General features: G+C 37.0%; 2 protein-coding genes, 1 long non-coding RNA gene and 3 gene segments (V, D, J or C); 1 reads left to right on the top strand and 5 right to left on the bottom strand.

The window, feature by feature from the left end:
* The window catches only part of LOC120747509 (immunoglobulin epsilon heavy chain), a 438,017-nt gene that overhangs the window by 212,721 nt on the left and 200,948 nt on the right, over positions 1-24,348 (bottom strand). The window lies entirely within an intron of this gene.
* LOC120713955 (immunoglobulin mu heavy chain-like) overlaps positions 1-24,348 on the bottom strand; it is a 539,092-nt gene that overhangs the window by 205,291 nt on the left and 309,453 nt on the right. The gene's annotated exons all lie outside the window — the stretch shown is intronic.
* The window catches only part of LOC120714171, a 514,712-nt gene that overhangs the window by 200,050 nt on the left and 290,314 nt on the right, over positions 1-24,348 (top strand). The gene's annotated exons all lie outside the window — the stretch shown is intronic.
* On the bottom strand, positions 1,643-2,260 carry LOC120714010. The segment is given in 2 exon segments: positions 1,643-2,094; positions 2,191-2,260. Coding segments are annotated over 2 exon segments (450 nt in total).
* On the bottom strand, positions 3,688-4,248 carry LOC120714067. The segment is given in 2 exon segments: positions 3,688-4,050; positions 4,151-4,248. Coding segments are annotated over 2 exon segments (360 nt in total).
* LOC120714052 lies at positions 16,916-17,608 on the bottom strand. The segment is given in 2 exon segments: positions 16,916-17,403; positions 17,481-17,608. Coding segments are annotated over 2 exon segments (393 nt in total).

The following is a 24,348-nucleotide window of genomic DNA, read 5'->3' on the forward strand; positions in this document are numbered from 1 at the left end:
AAACAATTCATTTACTCTATGTTCTGTTTTGTCTGTTTGTTTCATACTGCATCATCCAAAATCTACATCCTAGTTATAAAAGCAAACCTATATAGTGAATGTGGTTTAATATAAGCGTGCTAGTTGTTAAGCTGTACTGATAGTTTGAATCATTTTGGTATTGAATAGTACAGTAAAGAATCATCTGTGTATTTGGGTGAGACAGATAGATTTATGATACATTGTGACTTCTCTGTGGAAGATGAAGTAGAAACACATTTGTTAATTCATGTTCATATTCAAATTTACATTATCCATGTCTTTTTGCACGTCTCTTGGTGGCTTGGACTACGGTATCCCTAACATGTAAACAATTATAAGAGACGGTTTCAGTTCAATTCAGTTCAATTTTATTAATCTAGTTTCAAATCTAATGGGATCCTCCAGGCCTTTTAACCACTGGTTCAGACTGTTTTGTAGTCTGATTATCATCATCTGTCAGGTTAAAAATAATAAAAGAAAGTGATCTTCTTTTATAACATAATAAGAGTCATTATAAGTGAAAAATCTTCACCTGCCAAGAACACAGTTAAAAGCAGCAGTCCTGCCCTGTAGTCCATACTGTTAAACTGTGAGTCCACTGCTCTCTGTCATCGTCTCTGCTGTCAGATAAGTGGACATTAACACCTCCTCACTGGAATGACTCAATTGTAATTAATTTGGGCATCATTTGGTCAACTTGTGTTAAATTTAGACATACTTAAACCACATTTAGCATGTCTCTAATATAACTCAAAGTGCTTTTAGTGCACTCAAATTAATATTTTACTTTTTTTTTAAGTCTTTGTAACATTTTCTAATTTATATAATTTGAAACATTTCCATATTTCATGAAATATTTACTTTGAAATTCAAGTCTTTTTTTTTTTTTTCAATTTAATTAGAAAGATATTGAAATTAGATATAAAAAGAAAAATGTTCTTTATCATAGGGACAAACAAAAATACATCCTATGAGGTTTTCAATAAGATGGAAGACAGTATTGTTCTGGCACAATAAAAAAAATGGCTGGCTGTGGAGACTTTACTACTGGAATGAAGAATCCATGAATCTGCCCTGGACTGACTGTGGGTAACAGATACTACATTAAAACCAGATGTTATATGGATGACTCTGCTATGATCTGACAATCAACACACCTTGGAACAATGACAGCAACCACCAGAGTGTAAGCCATGTTAACAGTATCCCTGGTAGGTATTCCATCCATACATCAATGAAAGAATCCATAATGACACAAAGTGATGACCACTGATACACACTTTGGTCACCTGAAATGAGGGCCAAAGTTGCATGCTCTGTTCAGTGTTGTTGTCCTTGGCTGAGACTTCAGCTGTGAAGCCTGAAATGTATGATAGGTATAGGGGTAGAATGGATGTTTGAGTGTGCTTATTTATGAGTCTGAGGTGCAGCTTGAGAAGGACACAACCTGTGGTTTACAAAATACTGAGACATGTTGCAACTACACAATCAATAACACTATTCATTTCTGAAAGTCTTTCAACATGTGTGAATTTGTTAATAACTGGGAGTAAGAATAAATCACACACAGCTGTGTGTTAAATTTAATCAAATGAATATACTTGAATATACTTGGGAGTTGTGTGTTAGGGAAGAAGTGAGCAGTGACCGTTAATTCACATCATTTTTTCATGTCATTGTTGATATTCAAGTTTACACCATGCATGTCTTGCAGGTTTCTGAGTATTTGTGCAGGTCTCTTGGTGTTCTGGATCACTGTGTCACCAACACGCACACAGTAATAAACAGCTGTGTCCTCGGTCTGCAGATTCTGGCCTGTTATTGTTGCTGTTCTGGCAGAAGTGTCTCTGCTGTAGCTGAACTTGTTCTTTAAATCACCATTTTGCCAAAGGGTGCCTCCACCCCACTGATGAGAAATCCAGTCCATTGCTTTTCCTTCACGCTGTCTGATCCAACCTGTTGCATAGCTGTTATCAGTCATAGAATAACCAGAAACCTGGCAGGTGATGGAAAAAGACTGTCCAGGCTGCACAGACCTTGAGTCTGGCTGAATGAGATCAATACTGTACACACCTGTGGAAACAGAAATTAACATTACATCCATCATTCATCTGACAATTAAGTATTTCTAATATATTTATATGAGGGAATTTACTAAAAGCTCCTCACATGATCCAGCAGCCAGCAGCAGTATCACAGCTAACATGATTGATGCTAAAGAGGAAATCTTTAAGCTGATCTGTCTTTTCACTGACAGGCAGACATCACTCTGCGACATCACTCCCTTTTAAGTAACTATTATTTGCATATTCTTGAATATATTATGTTTTGATCCATTTAAGGTGTCAGCAGTATATAGACAATTTGTTTTAAATGTAATGTATTGTTATAATTCTTTTTTCAATTGAGCGAATCTGTTATGTCTAGAACACACAGTCCCAGACTGACAGATATCACTGACTTTGGTTCTTAGCTGTTCCTAACTTTCTTTAGATCGTGGCATGATGTGTTGCTTTTTAAAAAATTTTGTAGCCTAATGCACTTTGTCATACAGGTCATTTTTCAATGATTTCAAGAAATTGAACTCATTATCCAAAAAAATGTGGTTATTCTCAATCGGTAAAAGGCTTGTCATTGCATGCTCTCTAGTGTTGAACATAACTGTTCAACACACACTCCAAAGGCTTAGCCCTTAAATTTGTACATGTGGTTTTTTTCTGCTACAAAACAATGATCTTAATGAGGAGTTGTTTTTTGTAAAGCTTGCCTTGTGTGTGATGTTAGTAGAGCCAGCTTTTTTATGTTTTAGTGCATACTTCTATTGGTAATAATGATCACTGATCAATGACCAAAAAGAACCTATGAATAAACATTTTGCTTCCTCTCTTCCTCCCAGCAAAAAGATTCCCAAGATAAAGATAATTTGTGCATTTGTGATAGTGACAATTTGCAGAATGGGTGGGAATCAGAAGGATGTGCACTGGCATTAACGAAAAAGAGTACAGGACGGGATGAATTGTGTGTTCGTCTCATACCCTATGAGTCCAAAACCTACATTTGTGTTATAAAAACAAACCTATTTAGTGAATATGGTTTAATATCAACTTTATTATCAATTTTATTTGTTCCTTCTATACTAGTAGTTTTGATAAGAGAAGATTCAGTTTGATCACAAGCAGCTGAAACAGACACAGAGTTTAGTTGACAGTGAATAAGCAGATATGCAAAGCTCAGTGTCTCTTCCTCACCCTCACCTCCTGAAATGATACACAAGATGAAGACATTTTGCATATTTGTATGGGTGCAGCTTGCAGCATGGTTAGAGGTTAAGGAAGATGTGACTTGGCATTGGAAGAAGAAGAATACAGGACAGTATGAATTAATGACACAAGGAGTAAGTGAAGGCTAAAGGTTGAGCAAAGGTAAAGAATGAGCATGACAATCAGAGTTTCTCCTTTGTTTTTTCTGTTCTTAAAATAGACAAAATAGCCAAATTGAAAAGTTACGGAACGATGTGTCACTGACTGTCCTCCAATGTTCTGATAAACACTACTTTTTGTTCAGAATACTAAAAGTTGAGGTTTCTGTTTCTGGCAATGATTTTAACAACAAAATCATACAAGCATTGTCTCTGAGATGTGAGAGAATAGTCTTGTTGTATTTTTAACAAACATACATTATGGTGGATTTTGTACAGCCATTCAACCAGCTCCAGTCACTGTGGCTCTCGAGCACAATAATAAACAGCAGTGTCTTCAGTCTTCAGGCTGTTCATCTGCAGATACAGCTGCTCTTTGCTGTTGTCTCTGGAGATGGTAAACCTGCCCTGAACTGACTGAGAGTAGTAGATCTCACGACTGTCATATCTGATAATGGCAATCCACTCCAGTCCTTTTCCAGGAGCCTGTCTGATCCAGGCCATCCACCTGCTACTGAAATCAATGTTGGAGCCTGTACAGGTCAGTCTGTGGGAATCTGCTGGCCTTTTAACCACTGATTCAGACTGTGTTATAGTCTGACTATCAACACCTGTCGGATTAAAAAAAGAACAAAGAAAAGTGGTCATTTACTATAACAGAAGTAGGATCAAACAATAAAATATTTATATCTGTAAGTGAAAAATCTTCACCTGCCAAGAACACAGTTAAAAGCAGCAGTCCTGCCCTGAAGTCCATATTGTTAAACTGTGAGTCCACTGCTCTCTGTCATCCTTTCTGCTGTCAGATAAGTACACATGAAAGACATTAGTGTTTTGCATTAACTCCTCCTCACTGGAAGAACTCAGAATTAATCATTTTCTCAACATGTTTAGAGTCCACACAAATTTAAACCACATTATAATGTTTGATTTGAGCCAGAAATTAATTAAATACAAGTTTAAGTCTGTTTTACATTTTGAACCTTATATCATTTCAAACATTTCTACATTTCAGCAAAAATACTTTTTGAAATCAAATTAAAATTTACGTTTTTTTTTCCTTCATAGGAAATTTTCTTATAAATAAATAAGAAAATAGGAGAGATTTTAGTCATTACCATGACAATGAAATTAGCATGACTGTAAGCGCAAGACAGAAAAAATAAAATGCTGTTTATCATAGTTAAAATAGTCGTAGTACTTCTTGTGAGATTTGTTCTCCTTTGTCACTCTATTCACTGCCTAATTTGCTAATAATGAAGACTTAATTATTCTGGTACAAACAATAAGAGAGGCTGTTACATACTTTAGTGTAATAACATAAAGAAACTAAAAATAGCATGCTTGCAATGACTGAATGCACAGAAGATGCAAGAGTGAGCTTGTGCAAAACACAAAAACTAAATGCTTTCATAGCCAAGCATACATGAAGGACAGGAACCACCAGATGCTCTGGAAAATCTGCTTTATTGTGCACCTGATCCTGGCCTGCTCTGGTGTGGGTGTGAGCTCCACCCACTAATTACCTAAAAGAAAGAAAACCAGAAAACAAGGCCAGTCATCAGACCATCACTATAGAAAGATGCTAAAAGAGTAGCTTGAATTTTAGAGTTTGTGTTTAGTGTTTGGAGACAAAGAGATGAGATTTTAGGAAATGTGTTTTAGCAATTCAGAAAAACTGTAACAGGTTGTTTTCTAAGGATGTTCATGTTGATGTCATTTTTTTAATCTTTTCCTGACTTTCCATATATAAATTTGTTTTTAAAAAGATATCTCAAGGTTTTAATGTTACCAATTAGATGTGTATTTGTAATTTTTAAAATAATATTATTTATGCCTTTTTTTAGATGGACAGCAGACAGGAAAGCAGGGAGAGTTCATGAAGACACACGGTCAAATCACCTGTTTACTGATCACCTGTTTACTCCATTAGCTGAACTGGCAACCTTAGATTTTTTTTTCTTTAATAAATTTTAATTGTTGTGTTTTATGTTTAACTATTTATTGTGATCTATTTTAAACTCTGACATGGGTTGGTGGTTCTCACACATAAAGACATAGCTTTAGTGTTATGAAAATGCATTTATTTTCTTAATGGATTTTTTTCATGCGAGAAGTGAGCATGAAATTGTTCAATTTTATATTTCCATCATTTTTGTTTTGCAGGTGTCTGAGTTTTCGCACAGGTCTGTCAAGGTTTTGCACCACTGTGCGGTATCGCACACAGTAATAAACAGCTGTGTCCTCGGTCTGCAGATTCTGTCCTGTTATTGTTGCTGTTCTGGCAGAAGTGTCTCTGCTGTAGCTGAACTTGTCCTTTAAAGCATCATTTTGCCGAAGGGTGCCTCCACCCCACTGATGAAAAATCCAATCCATTGCTTTTCCTTCACGCTGTCTGATCCAACCTGTTGCATAGCTGTCATCAGTTAAAGAATAACCAGAGACCTGACAGGTGACAGTCAAAGACTGTCCAGGCTGCACCATCCTTGAGTCTGGCTGGATGAGATCTATACTGTACACACCTGTGGAAACAGAAATCAACAGTAAAACCATTATTTATCTGATTATTCTTCATTTTGAATGTTTTTTTGTTTGTTTTTTATTTCAATCCACTAAAAACTCCTCACATGATCCAGCAGCCAGCAGCAGTATCAGAGCTAACATGACTGCAGTATAAACTGAAATGATGTGAGCTTGGCTATCTCTTACTGACACATTTATCACACTCCTTTAAGATACTATTATTTGCATATCCTTTACATTTTTTTTTTTACATTTTGATCAGCTTCAGTTATAAATGCATAATGTTACAACTTGAACTGTATTATATTATTGTATATAATTGTGCAATATATTGTATTCAATTGTTTAATACCATAAAGAAATACCATACCATTAAAAAAAAAAGAAAAAAAAAGTGTTGAAACAAAACCTGCTTTCATTTTTTTTTCCTTTTCAGTTTTGGAATTATGTGATCCGAGTGTAAGAAGCACTTCGATGTAATAGATTTGAAAAAAAAAAAAGAAAAACACACAAGACAAGGACAGCTCGCACATCTCTGATAGTGGCAACTTTTGTAATTGGTTGGAGTTGTCGATATTTGAATTTGTACTAGTAGAATATGAGTGCAAGACTAAGCTAAGAGCTCATTGTTGTTTTTCATGTTTGATTTCTTCTGAAAATTTAAATCCACAGCGTAATGCAAAGAAAAAGGATAAAACTTGTTGTTGAAAAATCATCATTGTGCTTGGCACAATGATGATTTGTGTGATGATGTGTGTGAGTGATGAGACCAGTTCAATGCTTTCCCTTCACACTTTCCAACCACACCTGTTGCATTGGTGCTCTCATAGAATAAACATTTTTTTATTTGATTTTTTTCAAATTTTGGAATAATTTAATCCCATGTAAGTCTTTGAGTGTGAGCTTCTCAAGATGCAGTCTTTTGGGATCCAAGGAAGTCCGATACTGATCTAAAGTAACTCAAAGTTTAACAACGTTTAGCTGACAGTTAATAATCAAATATGCAAAGCTCAGTTTGTCTTCATCTCTTCCTCCTCCCTTGAAATAATACCCACAATGAAGTAGGTTTGCGATGGCAACAACTTGTTCAAAGGTTGCGTGGGTTAGTAAAATGTAAATTTGCATTAGAACAAGAAGAGTACAGGATGAAGTTGCTGCATAAAAAGTAAGAGATAAATAAAACTTGAGCAATGCTAGCATTTCTACTTTGTTGTTTCTTCTTAAAATTGAGAAATACAACTTAATTTATATAAGAAGGTGGAGTCATCACTAAGCTAACTGTTTTCTGAAAAGACAGATTTGTTACTAATAATGAAATGAGGAGAAGCAGAACAATTTTCATTCAAAATACTAAAATGTGATTATTTCTGTTAGTGATACATAGACCATGATTTTGGTAAACACATTGGTATAAAGTCATTGTCTGCTTAGTCAAAATCATTTTTATTTTTGTGTTTTACAAACATGCATTCTGAAGGATTTTGTATGACTCTTCAAGCACCTCCAGTCACTGTGAGTCTCGAGCACAATAGTAAACAGCAGAATCTTCAGCTTTCAGACTGATCATCTGCAGATACAGCTGCTGTCTGTTGTTGTCTCTGGAGATGGTAAACCGGCCTCTAACTGACTGACAGTGATAGATCTCACCATTGTCATATTTGATAGTGGCAACCCACTCCAGTCCTTTTCCAGGAGCCTGTCTGATCCAGCTCATCCAGGAGTTGCTGAATGTCAATCCAGAGGCTGTGCAGGTCAGCCTGTGGGAATCTCCAGGACTTATAACTGCTGGTTCAGACTCAGTTAGAGTCTCACCATAAATACCTAACAAAAGAAAGGAAAGTTGTCATGCTATAAACTGGTAAATTAATGAAGTCAAAACATCTTAGTAAAATAAATAAATAAACAAACCTGTCCAACAGAGAGTTAATAGTAGCAGTTGTGCCCTGAAGTCCATACTGTTAAACTGTGAGTCACTGCTCTCTGTCATCCCCTCTGCTATAAGTAGAAATGAAAAACATCTGAGTTTGCATTGACTCCTCCTCACCTGCTGCAGTGAACTTTGCCATTTAGTCATTATGCATTGAACCTGGGCAATTTAATTGCCTTATACTGTTAGATTGAAGCTATAAATGTATTTCATTCAGTAAATGTTAGAAAGATACTATAGATATATCATTATATTTGTTAAAGTCACTTGTCTTGCTTTCTTTTTTTCTTTCTTTTTACAAAACTCTGTTTGTGTATGTATTTATCATCATTAGTATATTATGATTAAAATAATATATATAATATTATTATATTATTTATATTATTTTTTTCATATTAATATATTAGTCTGATTATTATTATTATTATTTATTATTATTATTATTTAGTATAAGACAAGTAAGGTAAAGATTGTTCTGGGAGTTGTAGGGTTGGTTTATATGACACATTTAAAGGTTGTGGTATTAAAATTTAGTTTTAAGCTACAAATATGAATAGAATGTTGCATCCTCAAAAGGAAATGAATTACTAAAGAAATAAAAGATGTCTGACTCCGTGGAGAGGTGCTTACAATAAATAATCAGTAAGGAGAAACAGATGAAAACTGATCAAAACTGGGCATCTGGAAGGCTGATAGCATACAGGGTGTGTTGTAATAGCTATTGTAGAGGATGTGCAGGTAAATGTTTTTTTTTTTTTTTTTATTAATAACTTTAATCTATGAAAGAGGCGTGGCACAATGCTGGAAAATACAAACTTGGTGGGTGGGGGACTCTTCAAACCACTAGTCCTTTGCGTGACTTGTTTCAGTTTATTTACAGTGATCAACTATGTGTTCACGTTTTCTGCACTTCATCATTTGTGTGTGTGATAAAAAAACAAAAAAACAAAACAAAACCCTCATGTCTTCTCATATTACATCACATTGTGACTTTACGTAAAATCAGTCTTAAATGCTCAACTTGCCATGATGCTTGAAATCAGTGAGGCTTTTGTGCACCTGCTCCTCTGGTTTCACTCACTGTGCTTTGTCGGGCACAGAAGTAAACAGCAGAATCTTCTGCGGTCAGGCTCTTGATCTCGAGGTACTGAGTGCTGCTGGGAACGTCTTCAGTCATGAGGAAACGACTTTGAAAGGAGCTGCTATAGCTAGCAGAATTTGAACCTGAATCCATTCTACCAATCCACTCCAGAGCTTTCCCGGCCCTCTGTCGTATCCAGCTGAAATATCCGCTTGTCATGGTATAACCAGATACGATACATGACATCTTTACTATCTCTCCGGGTCTTTTCAGCTCAGAGGACGACTGTTCCAGCTTAACATCACTCCATACTCCTGTAAGCAAACAGATCATCATCAATGTTTGCAAAGAGAAGAAAATTTTATTAAAATTGTAATTAAAAAAATAAATAAATTATTACCCTGTACAGTGACAACAAACAGCAAAGTCCAGACAATTGTGTTTCCCATTTTTTCATAAATGTTGTAAACTGTATGAGCTTGACTTGGGATATGCTTATAAAAGAAGATGAATTTGCATAGATCCCCCCACCCCCGCCCCCCCCCCGCCCGCACCACCACCATTGTTAGACAAAAGACCATGTGAGAGTTAAATGTCAAAGACCACCTCTGAAATGTCACTTCTTATCCATGAATTTTTTTTCTTCTTCCTCTACTTCTTCTTTATTATTATCAATATTATTATTGGTGTTTTATTTATAAACATACATATTTTTTTATATTATCATCACCACTTTCTTTCTTTTAAAAGCTACTTATGATTTGTCAGCGATTTTTATTATGACAGAGAAACTGTTCAGAACGATCCCAAAAATCGATTCAGTTCATCTAAATGTAACAATTTCAGTTTCCTTCAGTCATCCAAGTGACCTAATGAGTGAAAAAACGTCTCCCACTGAAAATGCCTGATTCTGTTCATATGTCTAGATGAACAGAATCAATTTTGGGGGATATCCTTAACTGGATAATTGAGCATGCATCAAGACACTGTTCAGAATAATGAATAAAATATTTGTCACTGTCACTTTTCTCTGCATGAAATAAAATTCCTATCAGGAAACAAGAGACCACTGGTGCATGAATGTTTTGCTACTGAAACACACCAACAGGCAAATATTTTATTTATCTATTGTTTTGAACCACTTTGGTCCTACGTAACTAGCAGAAAAGAAGATGCAGTTTGATGCAGTGTTTTTACTAAAAGATACATTTATTCACACACCTGCTATCAAGGATGACCTGATAAAATCGAATTGAAATAACCACACATATGTTAATTCACACTGCCATCATTCACATTTACAATAATTTAGTTACTGGTAGCTGAGTGATTTTGCAGGGTTTTTTTAATCGGTTTGTATTACTGTGTTACTAACAAGCACACAGTAATGAACAGCTGTCAAACATGCTGTGTGACCCAACGTGTTACACAGCTGTCATTAGTTATAGAATAACCAGAGACCTGGCAGCTGATGGTCAAAGTCTTTCCAGGCTGCACAGCCATTGAGTCTGATTGGATAAGATCAATATCGTCTGGTTTCAATGTGTCTACCACACATATGCCTTCATACTCCATCACTTTCATTCTACTGAATTTGAGACAATAATAGGGACAGGCAATTTGAGATTTGACATTTGAGATAAAAAACAACAGCACAGGCAGTACACATCTCCTTACTGATGAAAAATAAAATCCATTGGTTGTCCTTCATGCTATCTTAACCCATCCTGTTGCACAGTTGTTATTTGGTTGAGAGTGAAATAGCTAATCCAAAGATTAGTTTTTCTTTCTGTGCTGGAAAGCAAACTTACTTGCTTGAAATGACACACTACAGGGAGACATATTGCATATTTGACTTTGAGAAGTTTAATAATAATGTGTATGTGTTAGTCCCTGCAGGGAAATTACTCCTCTGCATTTAACCCATTTACCCAGTGAAGCAGCAGGCAGCCACTCCGGGGAGCAGAGTGTAGGGTACTTTGCTCATTCCCTTTTAAAACCTATTTTTCATTAACCCCTGGAGGGTCTTAAGGACATTTATTGTCGTTAAGCACAAAGGTGGATGCATTTTTAAGACGCCTCCAGGTGTTAAAAGCAGAGCAAAGAATGTAACATGACCAGGTAGAAAATAAATCATAATCTGATTCATAAACAACACACTTTCTTCTTAATGCACAGAAAAAACAAACAAACTGCGTACTAATTTCTTTTTCTTAAAGAAACTAATGTGAAACGCTGCTGACTCACACGTGAAGCTGCAGTCATTTCCTTGCTGATCCTAAATGAAGAGACTTAACACTGACTGCCCTCTAGTGTACTGATACGATCTGTCACATCAGTTTTGAGTCTAAATTTTTAATCATAATTTTGATCATCAAATTCTAAAGGGTGCTTTGTGAGACTGTTTTTTTATTTGTTTTTTTATTATTTTATTTTTAATTTGTTTTTATTTTTCTTGGGATGTAAGGGTCAGTGAAACAAATTCCATTAAAACCAGACTATAACTGCTGTCTCTCAAGATGGTGAACCGGCCTTGTTGCTGAGCATTTGTGCAGATCTGTAAAGTGCACTTCTAACCCTGATCAAAATTCCAGTCCAATGGTTTGTCTTTCAGATCCAATCAGTTGCATAGCTGCCATCAGTCAAAGAATAACCAGAGACATGATGGGTGATGGCCAAAGACTGTCATGGCTGCACAAGTATTTAGTCTGGCTGGAATAATCAATACTGTGCCCACCTGTGAAAGAATAAATCAATATCCATCATTCATCTGGCCACTTAGTGACTCTTACGTGTTTATTTGAGTGAATCCAGTGAAATTGGATGCAGCTGTAAGATCAGAGCTACAGAGAACATGAAGCTGAACTGATGTGGGTTCTTCTGTTCCCCCACTGATGCAGTCACACACTTCATTTCAATAAGGAGAGATCACTTGGAAGAATTTAACATCATTTATTGAGATAGAGAAATCAATGTATTTGGTGATTAGACTCTAATGACCCATCATGGCAGAACAGAATCACAGTGGTGATAGAATTTAGGACAAGGCAAGAACGTGACTGGACCAGAGTAGTGAAGTCAGTACTGAGATTTACCGCGTGGGAAAGCAGTAGACATGTAAACAGAAGAGAAGCTGGAGACCCAAGAAAGCAGGCAGATAAATGATTACAGAGCTCACTTATCAGTCCTATCAATTGATAGGAAGCTCTAAATGCTGATTATACTTGTATTTGATTAATTACATTTAAATATACAGTTTGTTGTTTAGCTGCGCCTAGAAATCCTGTCCATAAAAATTATGAACAGAACCGGTGACAAAGGGCAGCCCTGGCGGAGCCCATCACCCACCCGGAACGAGTCCGACTTATTGCCGGCAATGCGAACCAAGCTCTTGCAACGGTTGTATAGGGATCGAATGGCCCGTAGCAATGGGCCAGACACCCCATACTCCCGCAACACCTCCCACAGGACACCCCGAGGGACACGGCCGAATGCCTTCTCCAAGTCCACAAAACACATGTAGACTGGTTGGGCAAACTCCCATGCACCCTCTTCAGCCTTCAAACTGTTCATCTGCATTGTTGGGGAGTAAGGGAATACATGTACTGGCGTTACGTATTTAAAATACAGAATATGAGTAACTATTTTTGGTTACAGTTATCGTTTAAAAAGGTGATATTCAGAATACAGTTACTTTGCAGAAATAAATGGATTACACAGCCGTCTATTACACTATTACAGTAATAGTCTTAATAGATTAAGTATTAGAATATTGTCATAATACCACAGTTATGATGCAAAATAAATATATCATAAAGGGCTGTAGGATTTTGTACAGCTGCTTAAAGAATTTCAGTCACTGTGAGTCTCGAGCACAGTAATAAACAGCAGAATCTTCAGTCTTCAGACTGTCAGAGTCTGCCCATCAAGACCTATCAATAGAAATAAACAGGCGGTTAAGAAAATAAACTATTTTCAACATAAACAAACATAAGTACCTGAAAAGAGTTTTTGTAAAGAATTTTACCTGCACAGCAGACAGTCAAAATAAGTAGCACTATGCTGCAGACTATCTTGTTTAACTTAATCAGTCCACTATTCTCTCCAGACTCTAAGCAGCCAGATAAGTAGGTAGAAGACATGTAAATGTTTGCATATGTTGGGGACCTCAAACACTGGAGTACTCAAATACTTTTCATTTCAAATTAATCTGAAATCATCCAATGTAACATTTTCATCTATTTCTCATCAAAAACACATTTACAAAATTTAAAGAAAATGTAGTATTAAATTATGCCTTAACATCTGAAAAACCGTTTACAGCTCTGATAATATGAAGTGCAAAACTATTTTTTACAGATGCTTAGTGTTTTTCATAAAAACCCAAACTGTACTGTGTTTTGTGCGTACACGTTTAAATTAACACACATGGGCTCAAACCACAAGCCATATTAACTGAAGATTTTGAGACTTATTGTAAGTAATTTTGACAACATGGATTTCACTGTTGAAATTGTATCTTCATTAAGTGTAGGATCAACACCTTATAAGCTTTACGTTACATTCCTGTTTGTAATGGACTGAAACCTGCTTTCAAAGTTTTCAAGTGGTTATTTTATATTGATTTGGGTATTACCAGGCAACACATATATAATAGGGGTGCAACGATACACAAAATTCACGGTTCGGTTCGGTTCGATACTTTGGTGTCATGGTTCCATATTTTTTCGATACAAAAAAATGTTTATGTCTTTTTAATTTGTCATTTATCAAAATTATAAATATATATTTTAACTCAAAAGTACAGTTTTTAAATGTAATGTTGCTGAAACAACAAAATAATTTAAAAATAAAATAAATCTATCTGATCGAGAAATCACTCATCTTTGGAAAAGAGAGTGTATTACAGAAAAATGGCTCTTTCCAAAATACAAGCTATACTATATGCTTCTTCTGGGCTATATTCTCAGCAGCATATTAAACATATCAGGTCCCCATAAGGAGAATCATGTGCTAACGGCTGTCTAAATGACTCGGGTAAAGTTTGTAGCATTAATCTCGTTAAAATGACATTAACGCCATAACCACCCCGTGCGTGGGGCTGGACGGCGTCAACACGTTAACAACCTAACTGCACTAACGCACTAGTTCCCACCAATTGAGCATTGCGTGGCACATCCGACATACTGTTTTACTTTTGTTCATGACGCGCTTACCTTCAGGGTCATACTTCACATGAAAACCAAAATAGTTCCAAACGCCACATCTGAATGAGGGTGGGGGAGGTTGAATTTCAGGTAGCGTTGAGGCAGTTGCCATCTTGCAACTAGCTTAGCTTCTGTCTTGCTAGCTTGCCCTCTGCTCAGTGGATCTGCACTCGACAGTGCAGCCTAAGCGGAGTAGTTGAACGCAGATCCACTGAGCGCTCAACACAGACAGCATCGTCAGAAGGAAAGTTGATAAAATAAATAAAAAATGTTGTATTGTTCGATACATATGCGTACCGAACCAAAAGCATTGTATCGAACGGTTCAATATCGATACGAGTATTGTTGCACCCCTAATATATAAATATAAATGTACTTAGTGATAAATATTAAAATATGATAAGACCTCTTAATTAAACCAGATATAACCAGATGTAATACATACAAAGTCAGATATGCTATGTAGTTGTAATAAAAAGAGGAAGTATTTTTTGTGTGACGGCTCTGTTACTGTCTCTCACTGTGTCTCTCTTGGCACAGTAATACACTGCTGTGTCCTCAGTCTTCAGATTGTTCATCTGTAGATAGACTTTACTGCTGGAGTCATCTCTTGAGATGGTGAATCTACCCAGTACAGATTGGGAATAATAGATAGGAGTACTAGATGTGTGTACCAAAGCAATCCACTCCAGCCCTTTTCCAGGAGCCTGTCGGATCCAGTTCCACACTTCGCTGCTAAAGCTAAATCCAGATGTTGTACAGGTGAGTCTGTGTGACTCTCCAGGTCCTGTGACAGCTGGTTCAGACTCTGTTATAGTCCAACCTTTAACACAACTTGAAACAATGAGAGCAACCAACAGAAGTGTTAGCTTTCTGTAAGCCATGTTGACAGTGACTCAGGTATGTTTTCACGCCTTTAAATATGATCATGTAAAAGATCATTGATAATTTGTTTACATCAAGCTCCTCCTGTTGCATTCAAATTCTGTGTTTAAATTCAAATCTCAGGGGTTTAAAAGGTGTCAAAAGGCCCTCATTATAAATTATTTGATGTTTTTTTCTTTCAACTTTTGATTACAGCTAGTATTTGTCTTGCAATGCTCAGTATTGTTACCGAATTGTTACCTAAAGGCAGTAAGTTTTGTCACAGCACTGAAATATATTTGTTCTCACTAGAGGGGGAACTGATGAATATTTCTTTTCTTTCATTGATTCCACTGCTGTTTAGCTTTAACTTTATGTTAGATGTTTGTTGTTTTTTTAAATGTTGACTTCAAGCTCCGCAGCAGTATCTGTGGACAGTCACCAAGGTAATTAACAAAATGTCGCTCTCTTTCTGTGCCTCAATATCCTGCTGATGAGATTCATAAAAAGGTGTTTTGGGGTTTCTCAACACACCCAATCTGTAATTAAAACATCACTGACTACTGACTGTCAAGGCTTGCTGTGTAGCAGGCAGGAGTCAGGCCCACACGCAGAACTCAGACTCAGGAAACAAGGACTAGAAGCAAAGGAAACAAATTTAGTATCATTGAGCAACAAAAGCATAATCAGAGGACTAAATATAAGGCTTGGACATAAAGTACATAAATCCAAAAGGATACATCAAAATCCCAGAAAAATTCCAAACCCTGGAGCCATTTTTAGTAACTTTTATTTGCAGTTTCTTTTCTTTTTTTAATTTTCAAACATACCACACAGCAATGTTCTTATTTGTCTTCTGATACGTCCATATATTAAATGTACTTTAGAAATGTGTCTTAAATCATATGTAGTTAGTATGTTTTTGGGTAAACAAAATATTTTATGATAAATAATGTTTTGAGGATGTTTTTACTTTAATCCACTACAATTGGAAACTTTATTTTCTCGGCCCTGTTGAAGTTAGTTTCTGATCAGTTTGGCACAGTTTAACTGGAGCTAGTCTTTGTACTTCAGATGCTTCAGGCTCTTAAATATTCAACATCATGACTGTTTCTCCTGCTATAATGACCACTAGCTATAACAGACAGAGTTTAATCTGAGAGTGGAAAAAAGAGACAACAAAGATCTGTTTTTCTAAATCCAAACTCACTTGCTCGAGAGGACAGGCTACAGGAAGACATGTTGCACATTTGACCCCATGATTAAGTTTACAGGTGGATGCACTAGCTAGCATTAGTATAGAGTAGCATTCTTTGTTTCAACTGTTGCAACAGTAACATCTGTTAATATGAGTATCCTGAAAATACATTTTATTTTGACTGATAAACAATCCAAGTCCTTCAGTGTTTTGAGTTGGAAAAAGATCACCTTATTCAGTCTATTAAAAGAAAGAAAGAAAAGAAAGCACCCTGTGACCACAACCTAAAGACAGAGACTTAACACTGACTGCCCTCTAGTGTCCTGATCAGAGCTGCCACAAGAGTTTTGAGAATTTTAAAACAGGGTTATTTCTATTTTATCTAGACAGTGATTTTAACAATCACATTGTAAAGGCTGTGTGAGACTGCTTTTCATTTGTGTGTTTATTTTTTTATAAACACACACATTTTTTTTAGTCATTCATTTATTTAGTTAATTTTTATTTTTCTATGTGTGTGTAAGGGTAAGTGAAAAGAATTTCCTAGTACATTGATTTTCCTATCTGAGCCGACCTGTTGAAAAGCTGCTCTCAATTACAGAATAACAAGGGACCTGAAAGGTCATGGTCAAAGGCTGTCCAGGCTGCACAATCCTTAGGTTAAATATTGATACGTCGGTTGGCATAAATTTTCTCTTTCATCATGTTCTCTTTGCGTGTTCGGGCTTCCTTCCACAATCCAAAGACATGCAGTTAGTGGAGTTTCTATTGGTATTTTCCTCTAAAACTTGTTTATTCTTATTTCTCCTGACAGATGCAGGAATTTGTACAGCTGCTAAACAAGCTCCAGTCACTGTGAGTCTCGAGCACAATAATAAACAGCAGAATCTTCCGGCTTCAGGCTGTTCATCTGCAGATACAGCTGCTGTCTGCTGTTGTCTCTGGAGATGGTGAACCGGCCTCTGACTGAATCAGAGTAGAATGCTCCACTACTATCAGAGTAAATGAAAGCAATCCACTCCAGTCCTTTTCCAGAAGCCTGTCTGACCCAGACCATACTGTAGCTGCTGAACGTGAATCCAGAGGCTGTACAGGTCAGCCTGTGTGAATCTCCTGGTCTTTTAAGTGCTGGTTCAGACTCTGTTAGAGTCTGACCATCAACACCTGTCAATAGAAATAAAGAGAGAGAATTTACACAGAATATACATTACTGCAAATATTTTTTTTGGTAAAAGCTTTACCTGCACAGCAGACAGTCAAAAGTATCAGTGCTGTCTTACAATCCATCTTGAGTAACTGTCTGTACACTATTCCCTGCATGCTTTGAGCAGTCTGATAAGTGGAGGTAGAAGAAAGGATATTTGCATCAGCTCCTCCTCAACATTAGGAGAGAAGAGGTGAATAATGAAAAAGGTTTTACTCAAAGACACTGTACTTCACTCAAGAATATATATATTACATTTTATTCATTTAAAATTATAATTAACAGTAATGAAGATCAATGCTTTTAAAAACACAAGCTCCTCTAGGATTGTTTTATGGCTGTTTAAATCTGAGCTACAGTTTAGTTTACACACTAAGCTGGAGTCATCACTGATCGCACTGTTTTCCCTTCATTTTTTTTATACATCAAGAAGTGATTCCAAAAAATAATATTAAAAACTTTTGTGATTTATTTATTTTTTTAACTTTTTTTATTGAGCATCAACAATGTAGTACAAAGACATAGATATAGCAAGGCCACAATGCTTCTTTTTATATATTTACCCCACCCCAAGAACATATTGGACACCGATCCAGAAGAGGAAAGAAATTAAAATAAATAAATGAATAAAGTGAATTTAAATGAGGTACAAGGAAATTCACCATATTTGAAAATGTGCACTTAAAGGGGAATAGTTTACACAAAATTAATCCCAATCACACACAAAAAAAGGATTTACGGCAGCTGTCAAGCATCTTTCAGGTGGGTATGGTTTTAATTTTTTCTAAATGTTTTAGCAATGTATCCCAAACAGCAAAGAATCTCTCTTTCGACCCCTTGAGAGCGTACTTTATCTTTCCCAACTGTATAAATTGCGTCAGGTCACTAAACCAAAAAAGCCGCTTTGGATGGCTTTTTTGTCTTCCAATGTAATAATATCCTTCTGCGTGCAAGCAGTGTAGTGAAAGCGATTATGTTTTTATGACTCTTCCTTAGTGTTCTATCTCCTCTCTCTGTGACACCAAATATACCCACAACTGCATTGGGTTGAAGCTCAACATTCAATGCTTCGGACAATGTTTTGAAAATTGTTGAGTAGGCTTTTAAAGTTGGACATGACCAAAACATATGTGTTAAATCTGCAGAGGGATTTCTACATCTCTCACAGCTTGCATCTATGTTTGGAAATATTTTGGCTAGTCTCGCCTTGGAGTAATGAATGCGGTGTAGAATATTGAACTGTACAATGTTTAAATTGGCACAGAAAGTGCTGTTGTTTACTCTCTCCCAGGTCTCCTCCTCCAAAACCATCCCCAGCTCATTCTCCCAGTCTGTTTTGATCTTTGGCATTGTTATATTCTGAAAGGAGGCTATACAATTACTAATTCTTGAGATTAGGCCTTTGGGCTTAAATGTCAGTTTCAACAAATCATCTAGAGCAGTAAGTGGAGTTATATTTGGAAAGTCAGGGTTATGATGCTGAAGGAAGTGACGAACTTGGAAGTATCTAAGTAAGCTGGACCGAGGGAGGTCAAATTTGTGTGACAAATCCTGAAAACTTGCCAAGACACCGTCTATATACATGTCAGAAAAATTATGGAGGCCTCATCTCTGCCAAAGAGCAAATTCAGAGTCTAATCTAGTGGGAAGGAAAAGGTGATTATTGTGTATAGGGGTTAAATGAAGAAGATTTTCAAACTCAAAGTTCTTTCGAAATTTAGCCCATATTCTGAGGGTGTTAACTATAAGACTGGTGGTGTGCTGCCGTGAGGAGATTGGAAGGCTCGAGGTGACCAAGGCTCTAAGAGAGGTGGCGATGCAAGACGCCGCTTCAATTTGGCACCAGTCTTCATCAGGGGTATTGAGCCAGTATATGATTTTTTGAACATTTGAGGCCCAATAGTAATGGCGAAAATTTGGAAGGGCTAAGCCACCTAGGTTTTTAGGCCTCTGTAGCAGATCCAGGCGTATTCTAGGTTTTTTTCCCATCCGATATAAATGAGATGAGAGCTTTATCAATAGATTTGAAAATGATTTTGGAAGGTAAAGTGGGATACACTGAAAAAGATAAAGAAACTTGGGGAGTACGTTCATTTTTATACAATTTACCTTCCCTGCCAACAACAAATGAAGTGGCTTCCACTTCTTTGAGTCTGATTTGACCTTTTCAAATAACAGACAGAAATTTTCTTCATAGAGATTATGCAGATCTCTTGTTATATTTATGCCTAGGTATTTGAAGTCATTTTTGGCTGTTTTGAAAGGTGCAGCACTATTCTGTATTTGAAGAGCCAGATGGTTTACAGGATAACATTCGCTTTTACTGAAGTTCAGTTTGTACCCAGAGAAGGAGCCAAAGCTGCTTAAGGTGTGAATAATATTGGGGACACATGAAACAGGATCGGATACATAGATTAACAGATCATCTGCTCTTTATCCATCCTATGGACACCCACAATTGATGGCAAGATTTTGAGTGTAATAGAGAGGGGCTCTATGGCCAGGGCAAATAGCAATGGACTGATTGGACAGCCCTGACGGGTACCCCTTGTCAACTTAAAATAACGTGAACATTTACCATTTATGATTATAGAAGCTTTGGGTGATGTATATAAAAGTCTTATCCATGAAATAAATTTGGGGCCGTAACCAAACTTTTTTTAGACAAGCGAATAAATAACGCCATTCCACCCTATCAAATGCTTTCTCTGCATCCAGCGCAATAACCACCTCAGGCACCACGCTGGATGCAGGAGAGTGGATAACATTTAGGAGCTGATGGACATTTGTAAAGGAGTGACGGCCAGTTTCATCTGCAGATATTACGTCGTGGATTGTGGTTTCTAGGCGTAGGGCAAGAGCCTTTGCCAAGATTTTTACATCACAGTTTAGGAGTGAGATAGGACGGTATGAACCAGGTTCTGTGCTGTCTTTACCTGATTTCAGCAAAAGGAAAAGAGATGCTTCAGTCATTGTCTGTGGAAGTGACCCACAAATAGCCTGTATTTGTATAGCGCTTTACTAGTCCCTAAAGATCCCAAAGCGCTTTACACATCCAGTCATCCACACACTGGTGATGGCAAGCTGTAACCACAGCCACCCTGGGGCGCACTGACAGAGGCGAGGCTGCCGAACACTGGTGCCACCAGGCCCTCTGACCACCACCAGTAGGCCTTGTCCTGCTCAAGGACACAACGACCGAGACTGTCCAAGCCAGGGCTCGAACCGGCAACCTTCCGATCATAAGGCGAACGCCCAACTCTTGAGCCACGATCGCCACAAGCCAAAGAGTCATTAAAGACATCAAGTAAAATTGTTGTTAGCTTGTCAGAAATTTTTTATAGAACTCAATGGGGTGCCCATCAGGGCCCGGTGCCTTGCCATTCTGCATCGCCTTTATTGCAGTACCTATTTCTACATGACTGAGTGGAAGCTCAGCTTCAGTCCTATGGGCCACTGTTACAAGAGGAACCTGAAGATTATTAAAGAAATGCTCCATATCAGAGCAGTCACTTGTAGTCTCAGATGTATAAAGATTTGAATAGAACGTAGTGAAAGTTTCTTTAATTTCTTCAGGGTCAATTGTTAGCTCACCATCATCTTTTCGTATTTGTATAATTTGTTGTTTGTTTTTTCTAGATGAATATGAGATGACTTCTCCCCTAATTACAGCCTTTAATGCTTCCCACAAGAGGGAAGGTGAAACATTATCTTTCTGGTTGAAAATGAGAAAGTCATCTATTTTTTTTTATATCGTTTCACAGAAACCCTCATCTGCCAGGAGAGTCCTGTCTAATTTCCAGGGTGGATGTTCTGATTGGTAAAAAGGAAACACAAGATCTAAAAGTACAGGAGCATGATCTGACTAAACAATGGTTAAATATTCAGTTTTCTTGACTAAGGGGAGGAGATTCTGGTCAATGAAAAAATAGTCTATTCTACTATATGAGTGATGTACATTAGAGAAAAAGGAAAATGATTTACTTTGTGGAAATAAAAACCGCCAGGGGTCAACACATCCTATTTGGGCCATAAAAATGGATAATAATTTGGCTTTTTTGGAGAGATTTGTAGGTTTACAACTGGAGCGGTCAAGTGCTACGTTCATCACACAGTTCAAGTCTCTACCAAAAATCAGCTGTTTTGAGTTCATATCTGGAATTAATGATATTTTGCTAATAAACTTATCATCATCCCAGTTCGGAGCATGAATATTTATCAGAACCACAGGCTTATGGTATAGGAGTCCTGAAACTATCACAAATCGCCCCTGCGGGTCTGAAATAACAGTGGATACATTAAATTGAGTTATTTTATGGATTAGTATGGCTGTTCTACATGTTTTTGAGTTGAGGCTCGAATGGAACGTTTTTCCTACCCATCCTTTCTTAAGTCTGATGTGATCTTTTACCAACAGGTGGGTTTCCTGGAGAAATGCAATGTCACATTTTAGATACTTAAGATGATTAAATATCCTAGCTCTTTTGACAGGCCCATTCAAACCCTTCACATTCCAGCTAATGAATCGCACAGCAGCCACCCCCACATCAATACCATTCACCATGTTTAACTAAGGCGATTACACCATAAGAATAACCAGGAAAAAAAAGGTAAGCAATGAGCATATTTAAGTGCACAATTTGGAAAATTTCAACTCTTGTGTACATAGAGGTGAACAAACATTGTAAAGATCTGGTGGTGTCCCTTCTCTTACTCTTGTCCATAAACAAGGATTGTTAATGTCAACACATTGTTAGCTGCAAAGGTTGTTGTAGCTTGTTTGCAGCACGTGTATCCAGAGTTTGTGCATTAATTGGCTTTGCTTGTTTAGACATACTCAGTATTTTCAAAGTTAGTTAAATTGACTTAGACATACAAATATGTCGCAGTGTACACAACCAGTTCGTTATAAAAATATAGTTTTAAGATGTGAACCGGGATCCCTCGCGCATACGTCCCCCCTCTACATAGTACCGGAAGTCTCTCTCCTGGAGTCCATTTTTGTGATTGTCTGTTATCTTTATCTTTGTCTTTATTGCTAATGATCTGACTCAGGATCAGCGTTTGCATTTTCCTAAGAAAAAAAAAGAAAAACAATATAACTAACATAAATTTTAAAGTATTTTGTGTAGTTGTTAAAATTGGCTCTTGTCACTGTCAGTGTGTATGAATCAGCCTGTTCATACAACTTCTGTCTGCTGTTGTCTCTGGACAACCAGCCTTGAATTGACTGAGAATAACAGACTTTAGCAATGTTGTAACTTCTCACAACCTGCTCCTGTCCTTTTGGTAAGCTGGTAGGTTTTCTTACACAAAATATAAGTAAAACTCTTCCCCTTGCAAGTAGAGACTAAAACTATGAATGATATTAGAGAAGTATGTTCTTCTCTGGCTTCTATTATGTTATGAGATAAATTAGAATGAATTTGGAAGTCACTGTTAATTTGTGTTGAACCTGGACAGTTGAAATGCATTTTAAAGTTGGATTCAATTTTCAAGACATGATGGCATATTCATTGAAATGAGGACTACATGAGCCAAATGCTCTGTGTCGTTGTGATAAATACAGGAAGTATTTTTTGAATGGCTCCTCTAGTATTTAACTCACTGTGTACACTCTGGCACAGTAATACACTGCTGTGTCCTCGGTCTTCAGATTGTTCATCTGTAGATAGACTTTACTGCTGGAGTCATCTCTGGAAATGGTGAATCTACCCCTGACTGACTGGGAGTAATGGATAGGAGTACTAGCTGTGTGTATAAATGCGATCCATTCCAGCCCTTTTCCTGGAGCCTGTCTGATACAGCTCCACACTGAGCTTCCAAAGCTAAATCCAGATGTTGTACATGTGAGTCTGTGCGACTCTCTAGGTCTTTTGACAGCTGGTTCAGACTCTGTTATGGTCTGACCTTGGACACAACTTGAAACAAAGAGAGAAACCAACAGGAGTGTTAACTTTCTGTAATCCATGTTGACAGTGTGTCTGGTATTTTTACAACTCTCCAGATCTCCTTTAAATATGATCACATAATGAGATTCTCACTAGATCACTGACACTGTGTTTACATTAAGCTCCTCCTATCACATTCAAATTCTGTTGTAAAAATCAACTTTGAAGTTGGGAAATCAGATTAACAATAAAAATAAAATAATTCTCTTCCAATAAGAGATATTGTTAAAATTGGAAGAGAATTATTTGAAATCATTTGATGATTTGAAATTAGTTATTTATCCATAATTATTATGCCAGTAGTGACTGGTTCTCCATTATTAAAACAAACCAAAAGAAACACTGGTAAAACCTTATGAAAAAAAATCCCTGACTTTTGTGATAATGTTAGGCTCATTTACAAACTTCAAATTGTCTCCAAAGGTTTTAGTAAAGTTTGTGGCTCAACAGTTGAATGCCTTTTTTTTTTCTTTTTAAACTTAAGTGAAACTGACAGAGGTGAGGAACTTGTCATTATGTGCCCTCTAGTGTTCACAATTGTTTTTCAGTACAACCCCCTCCCCAGTGCCCTTCCACTGTCTTATTTTTGCAATTTGTACTCAGACAGTTATTCCAGTGGCGGGCATATCCTTTATGAACAGTGGAGGTTGTAGGTTTTAAGTACTTATTAGAGTTAATATGTTGAGTTCTTTTGTTCATACAACAGGCTCATACAAACTCACAATTCCATAAAAGCTTAAAATACTGAAATTTGCAGATCTATTGAAAGTCCAAACAGCAAGAATGGCGCCTTAACGCTCACTCACATCCTGGGCCATCTGACCTCAGGAAATCGCATGATAAGGTGGGGCCAGGTTTCACAATGAGCTCACCCGAAACCCTGGCTGATTGTGACCCACACCCGTTTTCACACCTTGGCTCATGTGATTAGAGGATCATCTAGGGGTCCTTTGT

Source organism: Simochromis diagramma, unplaced genomic scaffold (assembly GCF_900408965.1).
Source record: "Simochromis diagramma unplaced genomic scaffold, fSimDia1.1 OVJJ01000321.1, whole genome shotgun sequence".
In the NCBI taxonomy this organism is placed as follows: Eukaryota; Metazoa; Chordata; class Actinopteri; order Cichliformes; family Cichlidae; genus Simochromis; species Simochromis diagramma.